A 16,648-nucleotide genomic window follows, 5' to 3' on the forward strand; every position below is an offset into this window, starting at 1 on the left:
TTTTTTTTTTTTTTTTTAAGATTTATTTTATTTTATTTATTTGACAGAGAGAGGCAGTGAGAGAGGGAACACAAGCAGGGGGAGTGGAAGAGGGAGCCCGATGTAGGGCTCGAGCCCAGAATGCTGGGATCATGACCTGAGCTGAAGGCAGACGCTTAACGACTGAGCCACCCAGGTGCCCTGGCCCCGGCATATCCTTGTTCCTGATTGTGGTGGGAAAGCATTTAGTCTTTCACCGTTAGCTAGGATGTTAGCTGTAGGATTTTTTTTTTAGTAGATGCCTTATCAGATGAAGGAAGTTTCCTTTAACTCCTACTTTTTTGAAAGTTTTTTCTAATACTGAATAGATGCTGAATTTTGTGAAATGCTTTTTTCTTTTCAAATGATATGATCATGTAGTTTTCCTTCTTTAGTCTGTTTATATGGTAGAATATGTTGTTTTTCAAATATTGACCAAACCTTGCATTACCGAGATAAACCCCACTTGGTTATGGTATATTATTCTTTATTATATATTGTTTTATTTGATTTGCTAATTACATTGTGGAGGATTTTTCTCTTGATGGTTATCAGAGATAATTGGTTTGTGGGTTTTTTTTTTTTGTGGTTTTATACTATATGTCTGTAAAACTGGCCTCATAAAAAGTGTTGGCAAGTGTTCCTTTCTCTTTTGTTTTCTAGAAGGGATTGTGTAGAATTAGTGTTATTTCTTCTTTAAATGTTTTTTTGTGAATCCATCTGAGCCAGGAGGTTTCTTTCTCAGAAGATCTTTAAGTAAAAATTGTTTCTTTAAGAGATGCAGCACTATTTATTTTATTCTTGAGTGGGTTTTCCTGGTTTGTGGTGCTCAAGGAGTTGTTCCATTTCATCTAAGTTGTCTGATTTTTGTGTATGAAGTTTTCCTTAGTATTCATTTACTAATCTTTTGAAGTCTTTGGGGTTTGCAGTGATATTGTATTGGTAATTTTCTTTTTTTTTTTTTTTGTCAGTTTTGCCTAGAGGTTTATCCATTTTATTGATCTTTTTAAAGAACTAGATTTTAGTTTCATTAATTTTCCCCTTGTTTTTTGTTTTCTATTTCGTTGGTTTATTCTCTTGTCTTTGTTATTTTTTCCCCCGTTAGCTTGCTTTGGGTTCATTTTGTTCTTTTTTTTTTTAGTTTCTTCAGGAGGAAGCTTAGGTTAATTTTGGACCCTTCTTTTGTAATATTTAAGCACTTGATGCTATAAATTTCCCTCTAAGCAGTGCTTTAATTGCACCCGCACATTTTGATATTTTTTCATTTTTGTTCAGTTCAAAATACTCTCTAATTTCTCTCGAGAATTGCTCTATGACCTGTGGATTATTGTGTCATTTAATTTCAAAATGTTTGGAGGTTGTTCTGTTACCATGCTGTTACTGATTTCTGGTTTAATTTTATTGTGTCTAGAGAATAGACTATATGATTTCAGTTCTAGATTTGTTAAGATTTGTTTTATGTCTCAGGATATGTTCTCTTATTAAGTGAATGTTCAGTGTGTGTGTTTGAAAAGAGTTGTGTGTTTTATTGTTGATGTATTTTGCTGTTGTTGGGTGAAGTGCTCTATAAATGTCAATTAAATCCAGTTCATTGATGGTGTTATCCAGTTCTACGTCCTTGCTGATTTTCTGTCTGCTTGTTCTGTCTCTTTCTGGGAGGGTAGCGTTGGTATTTCCAAGTATAGTTATGTATTTCTCTATATCTTTTTTCAGGTCTATCAGTTTTTTTTTTTAAATATCAGTGCGTTTGGCCATTAAAAAATTATGGTTGACTCTACAGTGGCATTAAGTATATTCATGAGATTGTTATCACTGCTGTCCATCTCCAGAACTTTTTCATCATCCCAAACAGAAATTCTGTACCTATTAAACAATTACTCTCCATTTCTCCTCCCCCTGGTCCCTAGTAACCTCAAATTTACTTTCTGTTTCAGTGAATTTGTCTATTAAAGATACCTCTTATAAATGGAATCATGTAATATTTAACCTTTTGTGTCTGACTTGTTTCATTAAGCATAAGGTTTTCAAGGTTGATCCATGTTGTAGCATGTTTCAGGATTTTATTCTTTCTAAAGGGTTAATAATATTCCATTATATTTATAATCCCACATTTTGTTCATTTATTCCTCTTCAGTGGACACGTGAATTGTTTGTACCTTTTGGCTGTTTTGAATAATACTGCTATGAATATTTAATGTACAAATGTCTATTTGAGTCCCTACTTTCAGTGTTTTTGAGCATTATCTAGGAGTAGAATTGCTGGAGCATATGGTAATTATGAGGAATTTGAGGACCAGTCAAACTGTTTTCCACAGCAACTGCATGATTTTTACATTCCCACCAGATAGGCAGAAGGGTTTCGATTTCTGCACATTTTTTTTCACACTGTTATTTTCTGCTTTTGTTTGTTTGTGTGAAGCCATTTTAGTGGGTGCATTGTAGTATCAGACTGTGGTTTTGATTTGCACTTCCCATAGAAAAGATGTTGAGCATCTTTTCATGTGCTTATTGACCATTTGTATATCTCCTTTGGAGAAATGTCTTTTAAGTCCTTTGCCCCTTTTTGAATTGTGTTTTTTTTCCTGTCTTTCTTTATTGAGAAGTTCGTGACATATAGTGGATATTAATCCCGTGGCAGGTCTATGATTTACAGCTATTTTTTTTCCCATTCTATGCTTGTCTTTTCGTTCTGTGGATAGTGTCCTTTGATGCACACAATTTTTAAATTTTGAGTAAGTCCACTTTATCTATTTTTTCCTCTGTTGCCTATGCTTTTGGTGTTATATATATCCAAGAAATCCGTTGTCATGTAGATTTTACCCAGTGTTTTCTTCTAATAGCTTTATTGTTTTAGCTTTTATGTTTTGGTCTTTGATCCATTCTGAGTTACTTTTTGTATATGGTGTAGGGTAAGGATCCAATTTGATTGTTTTGCAGTTTGTAGAACTGGACCGTTTGTAGAAGAGATTGTTCTTTCCCCATTGAATGGTCTTGGTACTTTTCAAATCATTTTACTGTATAGGCAAGAGCTTATTTTTGGACTCTCTATTCTGTTTAATTGGTCTGTATGCCAGTATTTTATTGGTACTTTATGCTAGTACCATACTGTTTTGATTACTGTAGCTTTGTAATAAGCTTTTAATTAGGAATTGTGAGTCTTCTAATTTTGTTCTGTGTTTCAAGATTATTTTGCTTATTTGGGGTCACTTGAGATTCCATGTTAATTTTAGGATGGGTCTGACAGTTTTTGTTTTATATATTTTGAAGCTCTTTTTTTTTTTTTTAAAGATGTGTGCAGATTTAGGTTTGTCTTGTCATCTTGGTGAATTGACCCTTCTATCATTATGCAGTTTGTCCCCTTATCCTTGTTGTTCTTTGCTGTGAGGTCTCTTTTCTCTGATTTTAATGTAGGTATTATAACTGTTCATTTAATTAGTGTTTGCATACTGTAATTTTTCCATCCTTTACTTAAAAAATTTTTTTCAAATTGAAATAATATATATTCATGGGAATTTGCCAATATCATAGGTCTTGTTTACTGTAGCTAGATAAGAAATTTATATTTTAGTTCCTTTGCCTTTCCATATAAAGTTTAGAAAGTCTTGTATATTGGCAAAAATATCTTGTAACTGTTTAAGTGGATTATGATCCTCATTTTCATCTATTAATGTGTATCAGTAATTTTGAGAGTGAAAAGATTTTAAACTTTTTATCTTTTTATTTGTGGTACAGTGAGATTGGGTCCTAAAATGAGAAAAATTGGAAGCTGATAGTATATGAACTAGACCATGAACATTTGGGACACTCAGAAAGATGTATAAGTAATAATTTAAGGCATCTTTATAATTCATGATGGTGAATCTCTCCTGTGAAACAGTCAAAGAGCTGAATATGTAGATTCATTTAAGTTCTTACGATTCTTCCATAGAGTTTTGCCTGGTCATCTTGTTCTGAGTGGTCCATTGGCCTCCGTGTCCCATTTGTGGTAGACATCTGCTCAATGACTTTTGAGCAGCTGGACCTCCTATTGCGGCAAGTGAGTGAAGGGATGGATGGCACTGCTGACTGGCCCCCACCTCAAGAGAAAGAGTGCATGGCTGTGGCAACGCTGAATCTTCTACGACTTCAGGTATTAATGATTTCCTTTCCTCTCCCACCCTTTGTGTTTTAGGTGTTTGTAATAATGTTTATGTATATTGAAGGGAATGGGTTTTAGCCTGTAAAGTGAACGACTAATGAAAATTTTAAAGTATGTAAAGTATTTAGATTACTTAGATTAGGTTATTTAGATTATTCTGGAGTATAATTTGTATAAGGTTTAAAAACAATCAGTATAGTTATCTTAAATTTATCCTGAAAGTCAGTGTTTGCATGCAGGTAAGTGTGTGTATGGATTGTATTATTTCTGCGATAATCAGCTTATTTGCATTTATCATGGAGTCAGTCTTGAATTTACGTTCTTGTGTGTGGAGAAACAACTGGGTGAGGCAATAGATAATTGAGAGACCAGCTGGATGTGCTAGCCAATCTCTCCTCTGGAGTGTGAAAGTTCAACTCATTAATCTTGGGCTGCCTCCAATAGTACCTCCACTTTGTCACAGGGAAGGTTAAGGTTTAAAGTCAAAATAAGAAAAGCTATAAAAATATTTTTCACCTTCTTTCCTTTCTTCCTCCATTCTTCCCTTCCTTTGTCTCTTTCTCTTTCCTTCTTTGTGTAAAACTATAGCTGAAATATTTTGTTGGCCTATTTTTCTTGGTAATAAAATCCTATGACAGAATGTCAAGAGACTGGTTTTTCTTAACAAAGTAATTTTTCCCTTTATAATATAAGGATTTCTGTGTAACCAGTCATGTCCCCCTCTGCTCTCTCCCCATTTTTGCCTTGGTTTCTAAAAAGCACATGGATGAAAATGTAATGTTTAGTTACTTCTCTTTCCCAAAAGTCTTTGTAGGAGCTCATTTATTAGCTCCACTGTGGTCCCTTTCATGAATCTACCTAGTTGTTTGTCGCTTCGCATGGTTTGTAGCAATGTTACTGTCTGGTCAGTGCTATGGAGAAAGACCTTGTACATGTCTCAGGCTTGTTTCCTTTTGGCCCATATTTGCCTGGTGCCATAAGTTTTTCTGTTGCTTTATTCCATCTTTCTAGGTCCTTATGCTTTAGTTGTATCATTTTAAAATTCACTTACAAAGCTTGATTCTTAAAAAGTATCCAATTTGGGAATCTTTATTCATTAGGTGAATTTAATTTTTTATGGCTATTGTGATTGCTAATGTATTTGAATTTAGGTTTTCTGATTAGTTTTATATAAGTTTATTCTTCATTTTCTTATTTCTTGATAAAGTTTCCAAAACAGTTTTTTCTTTTCAAATACCTTTAATTGTTCCTAAGCTTTTCAATTTGACTTTTGGATGTTAATCATGTTACAAAAAAATTAAATATTTGTTAATTCCACAAAGTGTTAAGTTAACCAGTACTTCTCTTCCTGAAAAACATAGGGGTTATAGGATGCGTTAAACTTATACGCCCCTTTCCACCTTCTGTGTTTAAATTGTCAGGTAGGCTATTATTACACTGGATCTAAGACAGTCTGATTTATGGTGTGTGTGTGTGCCCCTAAAAGAAAAAAATGCTCCCAATTGCGATATGTAAGATATATTTCTGACTTAGGACATGAAAAGAAATTTTCCTCCAATTGATTATTATCATCATAATCATCATTTTTTAAGAGACCATCCTTACTTTGATATAGTCTTTTTTTTTTTTAAACCAATTTGTTTTGTTGTTGCTTACATCCTCTCCCGCTAGGGTACCTCCTGCAGTTAACTTTCTTCATCAAGGTCTGTGAGTTATAAAGTCTGAAAACTCTGCTTGAATGCTTCTTAAGATAGTTTAATAGGGCTTAGCTTTTTAGATTACCGTTATTTTATCAGCAATTTGAAGGTGTTCTTTCTTCCGATTTCTATTGTTGCTGTTGAGAATTGTTACATTGGTGTAATTGTTTCTTTGTAGCTAATTTGCCTTTCTTTTTGGTAGCCTTTCAGATGTTTTTTTGTTTTATAATTTTAACATATCATGTCTAGGTGAGGATTTATTTTTGTATGTATAACTTGAGGTTATTATTCTTATTAAATCTGAGATTATAGATTTTTGTTAGGTTTTGAAAAATATTCACTGTTTACCATTGCAATTGCTCTTTTTTTTTAATCTACTTTTCCCTTGGAGAACTCCTTCTCTATGTATGTTGAACTTTTCTCGTCTTCCCAAGTATCACAACTTCTTTGATATTTTTAAATCTTTTAATCTTTTTTAATGTTCACTTTCTGTCTTTCCATTCTGCCTTCTGGTTTTTCATTCAGTGCTCTCTTTTAGTTCCCAAATTCTTCAGCTGAATGTTCCATATTTTTGAGTTGTCCATTTATTTAATACATAATTGTATGATCACAGCATTACACATACTAATTCATTAAATCCATGTGCTACCCATCTGAGAGGTAGGACCCCTGGTATGTATGGCACAGATGAGGATGTACAGAGAAGTTCGGGAATGTGGCCCAGGTCAGGTATCCATTGCATGGAGGTTCAGGGCTAGGACCTGAGCCCAGGCTTTTCACATTTTTGCTTGAGGTTTTTATTCTTGTAGTTGTTTTTCTCATTTTTAGAATTTATATTTGAGCCTTTTTCAGGGCTTTCATTTTGTTCATTATGTTCTTTTGTTCTGGGTTTTGTGCCTTCCTTGATCTCTAAGAACATTTACTTTTTTTTTTTTTTAAGATTTTATTTATTTATTTATTTATTTATTTATTTATTTGAGAGGGTGGGGTAGGGACAGAAAGACTCCCAAGCAAACTCCATGCTGAGCACAGAGCCTGACATGGGGCTCAATCCCACAACCCCCAAGGTCACGACCTGAGCCGAAACCAAAAGCTGGATGCTTAACTGACTTGCCACCCAGGTATCCCAGAACATTTACTCTTTTTGTGGATTCATTCCAATGTTTATATTGATACCTATTCTAGGGACATGAGTTCTGCCTCTTATAAGAGCTTTGTCTTTGATTTTCCCTTATGACCTAGTATGGCTTGTCCTTTCAGGGGAGGTCTTGCTAGGGGTATCTCTTTGCCTTTGGCTATGGTGATGTCCCTAAAGGGCAGTTTTATATTTGTGTCTCTGAAGTGTCATGTGTTTTTCAGGCTCTAGATGTTTTGGTGTTCAATTCTTGACTTGTGATATCTATACTTAGTTGGTTGGTATGAATTTGATTTTACATTTGCTCACAGGGCAGGCCAGGTCTCTGATTTCTTGTGGGGTCTCTTTCTACCCAAAGCCTTCGTGGGTAGTGTTGCCTTCAAGTCCTGGCTGGTGATAGATGGGTGATCTTCAGTGGCTCAGAGGGCTGCCATGAGCAGTTTGGATCTCATGCCCGAAGGCCTTGATCTGCTCTCAGAGCCCAGAACCTGTTAGCTCCTGCTATGTGTGTCCCTCTGAGTTCTGGTTTGGCCCTCGAGGAGTTTCCTTGTGTATTCTCAGCTTGGTTATATAATCTTTGAACTGTTTTTTGGTTGTATTATATTCACTCTTCTCTGTTTGGTACAGATGGTTGGGGGTGGGATCGAGGTTGCTGTTTCAGCTCTCTATTGATCTTGAGGTCTTCCATATATGTATTTAAAGTGGGTTTAAAAAATTTCTCTTAAAAATACCTTACCATTGATTCTCAGCTAGTATGGGTAAAATTTTTTAGTCTGGTTAAAAAAATTCACATATCAGAACTTTTCCTTTATTATTTGAACAAAATGCATTTTGAGGTATCATTTAACCTTTAATAAGTTTTGATATCCACTTTTTTTTAGGGCTTCTAAATTAAAATTGTTTTTCTCCTTTCAGTTGCATGCTGCCATTAGTCACCAGGTTGACCCAGAATTCCTTGGTTTAGGTCTGGGCAGCGTCCTCCTCAACAGCCTGAAACAGACCGTGGTGGCCCTGGCCAGCAGTGCGGGAGTGCTGAGCACTGTGCAGGCAGCTGCCCAGGCTGTGCTACAGAGCGGGTGGTCCGTGCTTCTGCCCACCGCTGAGGAGAGGGCCCGGGCCCTCTCTGCTCTCCTTCCCTGTGCAGGTGGGCTTGGGTGAGGAGCAGGAGAGGGGATGGGTTGGGCGCACAAGAGGGTGCCAAGAGGTGTTGGTGCTTACCTCACATTGGCAAAAGTTTTTTCCCTTTCCAGTTTCAGGCAATGAAGTTAACATAAGTCCGGGTCGTCGATTCATGATTGATCTTCTGGTGGGCAGCTTGATGGCTGATGGAGGCTTGGAGTCAGCCTTAAATGCAGCCATTACTGCAGAAATCCAGGTATGTTCCTGGGAGCGTGTATGTGAACTGACAGGCAGTTTTTACCTGGCAGTGAGCTAAGATTGAAACACTGTACTCATATGAAGAAATAGTAACCTATTGCCAGAATTGAAAAACTGAAACATAAAACGTTTAGTAACATCCAGATATTTTTGATAAAGTCTTTTTTATCTTACTAGTTAAAAAATTTATTGAGATATTAAGTATGATAAAATATATCTATCTTTCTCTGTTTAAAAGAATGTGACAGATACCCTAATCATATTATGAATAATTTCCATCACCCTAGAAAGTGCCATTGTACCTCTTTGCACTCAAAAGTTAGGGCTCCCCTGCCTCCCTTAGATTAAATTAGCTTCGTAATTTAGTAATTTAGTGAATTAGATTAAATTAGCCAGTTCTGGATGTCATATATGTGGAAGCATATAGTATGTACTGTTTTGTGTCTGCTTTATTTTGCCTTGGTAATTTTCAAACTCATCTTCATTGTTTTTACCTTTGAGGAGTATTTCATTGTATGATTATGGCACTATTTGTTTATCCATTCTCCTGTTAATAGACATTTGATTATTTTTCATTGTCTGAAGTTGCTTTGATCATGCTGTGTACAGTTCTTTAGTGAATACGTGTTTTTTTCTTGGGTAATTACTTTGAATTATAATTTGCTATGTCTTATGGTGAGTGTGTTTTTTAGTTTCCCAAAGTGGCTATGCCATTTAATTTGAATCAGCCTATGTGAGAGTTCTAGCTCTTTCTTGACCTAACCAACATGAGTCATGTCATTCTTCATAAATTTAGCTATTCTTGGTGGGGGAGTGTGGTTTTTAATTTTCATTTGCATGTACTTAATGGTCATTCATAGCTTCTTTTGTTGCTTTCATAGTTGCAATAGTTTTTTATTTAAAAACTCACACTGACAAAATTAGATGAAGTAAGTATATTAAAAGCAAACAAAATAAGTCAATTGGAAAAAAGCCAATTATCATATGATCTTACTCATATGTGGAATTTAAGAAACAAAACAGGATCATAGGGGAAGAGAGGAAAAAATAAAACAAGATGAAATCAGAGAGGAAGACAACCCATAAGAGACTCTTAATCATAGGAAATAAACTGAGGGTTGCTGGAGGGGAGGGGAAGGGGGATAAAGGGATGGGGTCACTGGGTGACGGACATCAAGGAGGGCACGGATGTAATTAACACTGGGTATTATATAAGACCGATAAATCACTGACCTCTACCTCTGAAACCGATAATACATTATATGTTAATTGAATTTAAATAAAAAAGAAAAAGTCTTTGAAAACATACCTAAATATTTTAATTAAATTGAAAAAAATAGAAGAAATCATATGTATAATGTTAGGAATAATGACCGTTCTTTGTGTAGCTGTTATTTTCCAGGTACTGTGCTGTGTACTTTACTTTCATTTTCTCTTTTAACTTTGTCAACACTGTTGACTGGAAAAAGTGGTTTAAAATTCCATTTTATAGATGTGAACATAAGTACCACAGAAGTGTAGTGATTTAGTAAGGTGTCAAGACTAGTGAGTGGCAGGTTTGCTGACTCCAAGCCTCTTCATTTTCTTCCTCTTCTCCACAAAGCTTGCCTGATGGGAACAGTGATAGTGAACAGGCAGAGGCAGTCCATGTGTGGGTCAGACAGTAACCTTGACATGACCCAAGCAGTATTTTTAGAACCAATTAACTAATTATTTTTATTACTTATCATTTATTTATCTTATTAGTTTCAGAGGTAGAGTTCACTGATTCATCAGTTGCATATAACACCCACTGCTCATTACATTAAGTGTCCTCCTTAATGCCCATCACCCAATTATCCCTTCCTCCCACCCATTTCCCCCCTCAGACGTTTCTCCAAGAAAACATACAAATGGTCACTAGACACATGAAAAAATGCTCGACATCACTCAGTATCAGTAAAATACAAAGCAAAACCACAATGAGATACCACCTCACACCAGTCAGAATGGCTAAACTTAACAACTCAGGAAACAACAGATGTTGATGAAGATGTGGAGAAAGGGGAACCCTCTTATACTGTTGGTAGGAATGCAAACTGGTGCAGCTACTCTGGAAAACAGTATGGTGGTTCCTCAAAAAGTTAAAAATAGAACAACCCTACAACCCAGCGATTGCACTAGTAGGTATTTATCCAAAGGATACGAACTGATTTGAGGGCACACATGCACCCCAGTGTTCATAGCAGCAGTGTCCACAGTAGGCAAACTATGGAAAAAGCCCAAATGTCCATCAACAGATGAATGGATAAAGAAGAGGATACACACACACACACACACACACACACACACACACACACACACTGGAATATTACTAAGCCATCAAAAAGAATGAAATCTTGCCACTTGCAATGATGTGGTTGGAACTAGAGGGTATTATGCTAAGCGAAATAAGTCAGAGAGGGCAAATACTATATGATTTCACTCATATGTGGAATTTAAGAAACAAAACAAATGAACATAGGAGAAGGGAAGGAAAAATAAGATGAAAATTGAGAGGGAGGCAAACCATAAGTAATGCTGAACTCTATAACCTATTAATTTAGTTAGCAAATGTTTATTCTTCACTTCCTGTTGGAGAGAGGGAGGGGCCTTTGGGGGGATGTTGGAGGGAAAGTGTTGCGGGGAGTAGAGTGATCTATATAATAATTAAGGTGCCTAAAACAAGATAACTAAAGGCCATTTATTTTAAAAGTGTTATGAAGCTGCAAAAAAGGCATAAACAAAAATCTCATCATTTAGGAGTTGTTAATATACCAACATCCATTGTTAATAGTTTTGGTGTATAGTCTTCCAAATTTTTAAAGATGCAAATGTTTACTAATGATACTGATTATTAATAATACTGATTATGGTGCTAGAATTAGTCTCAGTATATCAATTAGTGTTTTTTTTTTACTCATCAGGTTGCCATGTCTTCTATGTTGAATATTTTATTATGTCCATTTGTTCTGTTGTTTTGGAGAAGTCTGTCATATGGAAAGGGAATTCCTTCTTATTCCCGTTTTTATTTTTTAAACAACCTATTATTGACAATTTAAGTTCTAGATATTTTTACTACTATAAATAATTATTAATTATATTCTTATAGATTATAAGTCATTGAGTATAAGAATGATAATTAGGAAAAGGTTCTGGAAATGCAATTGTGCTGGGTCAAAAGCGTGCACTTTTTTTTTTTATAAGATTTTATTTATTTATTTGACAGAGAGAGAGAGTGTAAGCAGGGGGAGTGGTGGGCAGAGGGAGCAAGAGAAGCAGGGTCCCCGCTGAGCAGGGAGCCTGATGCGGGGCTCGATCCCAGGACCCCAGGATCATGACCCGAGCCGAAGGCAGATGTTTAACTGATTGAGCCATCCAGGGGCCCCAAGCATGTACATTTTTGACCTTTCTGATTCATGTTGCCTCTTCTTATCCTTAAGAGTAAGGGGCCCAGTTCCAATCCCACCACTGAGGTCTTCATGCCTACACCCCTCAGGACTGGGAAGGACTGTTGGTGTTTAGACTTTTCTGGCTTTTGTCATTAGAAAGTAAAGCCCAGAAAGAAAGAACTTTTTGGCTTTTTCACAGTAAATTTGGTCACTAGAGCAGTGCTTGGTACATAGTAAGTCCTCGGGAATATTGATTACATTTGACTGGCAAAGATGCTTCCTATTTGTGTTTTTCGCTTTTTTGTTTCCTTTTTTAAAATAATAGCTTTATTGAGATCTAATTCACATACTATAAATTTCACTCTTTAAAAAAGTGTATATAGTTCAGTTTTTTTTTTTTTGTATATTCACAGAGTTGTGCAACCATCAGCACCACTATCTAATTTCAGAACATTTTCATTACTCCAGAAACAAACTCTGTGCCCCTTAACAGTCACCCCCCATTCCCTACTCCTCCCAGCCGTTGGCAAATACTAATGTACTTTCTGTCTCTGTAAGATTTTCTGGCTCTGGACTTTTCATATAAATTGATTTATACAATATGTGACCTTTTATGTCTGGCTTCTTTTTACTTAGCCTAGTGTTTTCAAAGTTTATTTATGTTGTACCTCATTTTTTTAAATTGCTATATAATATTCCATTGTATGGGTGTAGCACATTTTGTTTATCCATTCATCAGCTGATGGATATTTAGTTGTCTTTACTTTTAAGTTATTATGAAAATGCTGTTGTGAACATTTGTGTATAGGTTTTTGTGTGGACATATTTTTTTTTCTTATAGGTGTATGCCTAGGAATGGAGTTGTTGAGTTTTATGGTAACTCTATGTTTAATGTTTTGAAGAATGGCCAGATTTTTTTCTTAAGTGGCTGTGCCATTTTACATTCCTGGTAGGAATGTATGAGGGTTCTAGTTTTCCATATCCTTGTCAATGCTTGCTACTGTCCAACTTTTCTATTATAGCCATCTTAACAGGTGTGAATTTTCCTGATGACTAATGATGTGGAGCATCTTTTCATGTGCTTATTAGTAGCCATTTATATATCTTCTTTGAAGATATGTCTATTCAAACCCTTTGCTTATTTTTAAATTGGTTTATTTATCTTTTAATTGTTGAGTTGTAAGAATTCTTTCTGTATTTTGAATACATGTCTCATCGGGAATGTATCCTCTCATTCTTGGGTTCTTGCTTCATGTTTGCAAAACAGATAGACTGTGCATGTATGGGGCAGATCGCATTCGGTATTTTTGAGATCGGGAGTAAAGATTTTAGGGACTTCCCAGAAGGAAGTGGAGACCATCAGCAGTGGCAGCCTGGAGATTGGATTTGTAGGACAAGTAGTCTGTTTAGAAACTGAGCACCTGAGTGATGGGATTTCAGACAAGTGGTCTTGGGCCAGTGTCATCTGGTGGTTTGTGAGTTACTGCACAGAGGCTGGGATATCTAGGCTGTGAGATCAGGGCTCAGCCCAGGGTGCCTTTACACTTGCTACTATGATAATGTGTTTCTGTTTTATGAATTACAGGATATAGAAGCCAAAAAAGAAGCACAGAAGGAAAAAGAAATTGATGAACAAGAAGCCAGTGCCTCAACATTTCACAGAAGTAGGACTCCATTGGATAAAGATCTTATTAATACAGGGATCTATGAATCTTCTGGAAAACAGTGTTTGCCTTTGGTTCAGCTCATACAACAGCTTCTTAGGTAAATAGTATTAGATATATTTTAACAGGAGGATTATTGGTTTTCACAGTAAGATTGTGAGATCTAGCACTAGGGTCTAAAAAATGTGTTTGGGTGTTGAGGAAGAATAGGTTTTGGGGTAAAGAGTAGACTTTTTTTTTAAGTTTTTATTTTAATTCCAGTTAGTTAACTTACAGTGTTATATTAGTTCCTGGTGTATATAGTAATTCAACAGTTTTGTAAACTACGGTGTGCTCATCACAATTACACTCCTTAATTTCCATCACCTGTTTAACCCATCCCCCGTTCTCTCTGGTAACCATCGGTTTGTTCTCTAATTAAGAGTCTGTTTCTTGGTTTGTCTTTCTTTTTTTTCTCCCTTCTGCTCATTTGTCTTGTTTCTTAAATTCCACATATGAGTAAGATCATATGGTATTTGTCTTTTTCTGTCTGACTTATTTTCCTTTGAATTGTACTCTCTAGCTCCATTCATGTCGTTGCAAATGGCAAGATTCCATTTTTTTTATGGCTGAATCAGTATTGCAATATATATATATATGGCGTGTGTATATATATATGTGTATATATATATCACTATATACATATATATATATCACTATATATGTATATAGTGATATATATATACCACATATTCTTTATTTATTCATCATTGAGGGACACTTGAGCTGCTTCCATAATTTGGCTGTTGTAAATAATGCTGCTATAAACATAGGCGTGCCTATATTTCTTTGAATTAGTGTTTTTGTATTCTTGGGTAAATACCCAAGTAGTATGATTGCTGGATCTTAACATAGTTCTATTTTTAACTTTTTGAGGAACTTCCACACTGCTTTAAGAGCAGACTTTTAAATATAGATGAGAGGAGAAATTGGAGTGTGTGATGTAGAACTAGAGATTCTAAAGGTTTTCACACAAGAGAAAATTAGAGTGTATGAGATAAACAGGGAAAGATTCTTATTCTCATTAGTAAGTAGTAGATGCAAGTGAAAATCATCATGGTAGAGTTATTTCTTTTAAAACTCATATCATTGCCTCATTGTGTATATCACAGATTTATGTGTATTACTTTCTAAGACAACTTTTAATTTAAAATCTGAAATAAATAAAAGAATGGTGAGCATTATTTCTGAAGGCCCTATCAGGAGTAGATAAGAATTAATCAGAGTCAGAATATAAACATAGAAACCTTGGGCTGAAGTGATCATACACTGTTTGGTGAAACATGTCAACCAGTGTTTCAGTGTCATTCAAATCAAAAAGACCAAAAAAGCAAGGTAATTTCTGAAAGGCATTTGTTAGACAATGGAAAACTGTTGTCTCTCTATTTAACAAAACTGTTCTATGTAAACTTGGCTCCTGGTTTGTTTCCTTTTCTACACATAGAGAAAGTAGAGCCCTGGAATGTTGGTTCAGGCAGCTAAGTCCAGAGAGCAGGGGGCTCTGCATGCAGGTCTAGAACAGTGGCGGGTGGTATGCTGCTGGTGTGGGGGCAGCCTGCTTTCCATATGGAAGCCCCAGAATTTACTGGACACACAGTGAACTTTTTTTTTCAAAGATTTTATTTATTTATTTGACAGAGATAGAGACAGCCAGCGAGAGAGGGAGCACAAGCAGGTGGAGCGGGAGAGGAAGAAGCAGGCTCATAGTGGAGGAGCCTGATGTGGGGCTCGATCCCATAACGCCGGGATCACGCCCTGAGCCGAAGGCAGACGCCCAACCGCTGTGCCACCCAGGCGCCCCACACAGTGAACTTTTAAGAGGAAGTTTTAGAGCTAGTTCTTTACTTAGATTGTAGTAAAGGCGAATTAAAAAAACTTTTTCCTATTTTTTTGTTTAGTCTGATTATTATTTCCTTTGATCAGTATCTCATACATTCTGATCTTGGGTACAACAAATTGAAAGTGAATTAACTCAGTGTAGGTGGTAATGGAAAGAGCTTGGGATTTGTTCCTAGAAAATTTCAATTGTGACTGCTTATATAAAATTGGCAAGTGAAACTCTCTTCAGTGTGGGGGAGTAATAACAGGAGCAGTGTTTACAGAGTTAATTCAGGATCAAATGAGAAAACGGATGTTGAGTGCTGTGTAATTAAAAAGTAAAGTTCTATGCAGAAGTTTTCAGGCATAAAGCATGTGTTTTGAAGAAGCACTGTTTTGAGTTCTTGAATGCCCCACCCCTGGCTGAGGAGGCTGTGTCTGGTCCCCTGGTGTCTCTGGCAGAGAATGAGTGCCGGGTTCCCTGACCTCGGCCCATGGTTGTTTGCTCAGACTGTTTGTTCCCTTGGTGCAGAGAGACCTGTCTGTTTTACCCACCTATGCCTTTTCTGTATAGTCTGGTGGTCACTTGCCACATGTGGCTGAATAGCACTTGAAGTGTGTCCAGTATAGCTGAGACTTTGAATTTTTATTTATTATTAATTAAAATTCAGTTATTTTAATTGAATTCTTAATTATTACTTATTTATTAAAACTCAGATTAAAAAACTTAGACCTGATTTGGCTGTGTAAAAATTTTTGATTATGTTTGGAATATTCATTAAATATGAATTTAATTTTTCAGCTGTGCATTTTATGAGTCTAAGTTCAGATCAGGTATTTTCAATGAAAATTTAACTATATGAATTGCAATGTGCTGAATGTATAAAGTACACAATGGCTTTTGAAGACATGCTGTGAGAAACCTAATAAATAATATTTCATTACTTTTTCTTGTAGTTTAGATTTTATGTTGAAATAGTATTTTCAATGTATTGGGATAAATACATTATTAATACTAATTATTGGTTTCTTTTTATCTTTATTAATGTGACTGGCAGAACTTTTTATTTATTAATTTATTATTATTTTTTGCTTTTTATTATTTTTTTAATTAGGCTCCACACCCAGTGTGGAGCCCAACACAGGGCTTGAACTCATGACCCTGAAATCAATACCTGAGCTGAGATCAAGAGTTGATGCTTAACCAACGGAGCCACCCAGGTGCCCCTGGCAGAACCTTTTAAATAACATATGTGGCTCTCTGGCATTATGTTGCTGTTGGACAGCACTCTCTGGACCATCCTTTATAGTTTGTCTTCTGAACCTTTGACATGCAGGGAGGAGTTGGCTTC

General features: G+C 35.8%; 1 protein-coding gene across 1 annotated transcript in view; it reads left to right on the top strand.

The window, feature by feature from the left end:
- Positions 1-16,648, top strand: part of HERC2 (HECT and RLD domain containing E3 ubiquitin protein ligase 2) — a 247,387-nt gene that overhangs the window by 75,236 nt on the left and 155,503 nt on the right. Inside the window, exons 17-20 of the mRNA XM_040642652.1 lie at positions 3,947-4,147; positions 7,904-8,132; positions 8,239-8,363; positions 13,361-13,539. Coding sequence (XP_040498586.1) covers positions 3,947-4,147; positions 7,904-8,132; positions 8,239-8,363; positions 13,361-13,539 — 734 coding nt within the window. The remainder of the gene's footprint in view (positions 1-3,946; positions 4,148-7,903; positions 8,133-8,238; positions 8,364-13,360; positions 13,540-16,648) is intronic.

The sequence above is a fragment of the Ursus maritimus genome, unplaced genomic scaffold, assembly GCF_017311325.1.
Source record: "Ursus maritimus isolate PB19 unplaced genomic scaffold, ASM1731132v1 scaffold_27, whole genome shotgun sequence".
Taxonomy (NCBI): domain Eukaryota; kingdom Metazoa; phylum Chordata; class Mammalia; order Carnivora; family Ursidae; genus Ursus; species Ursus maritimus.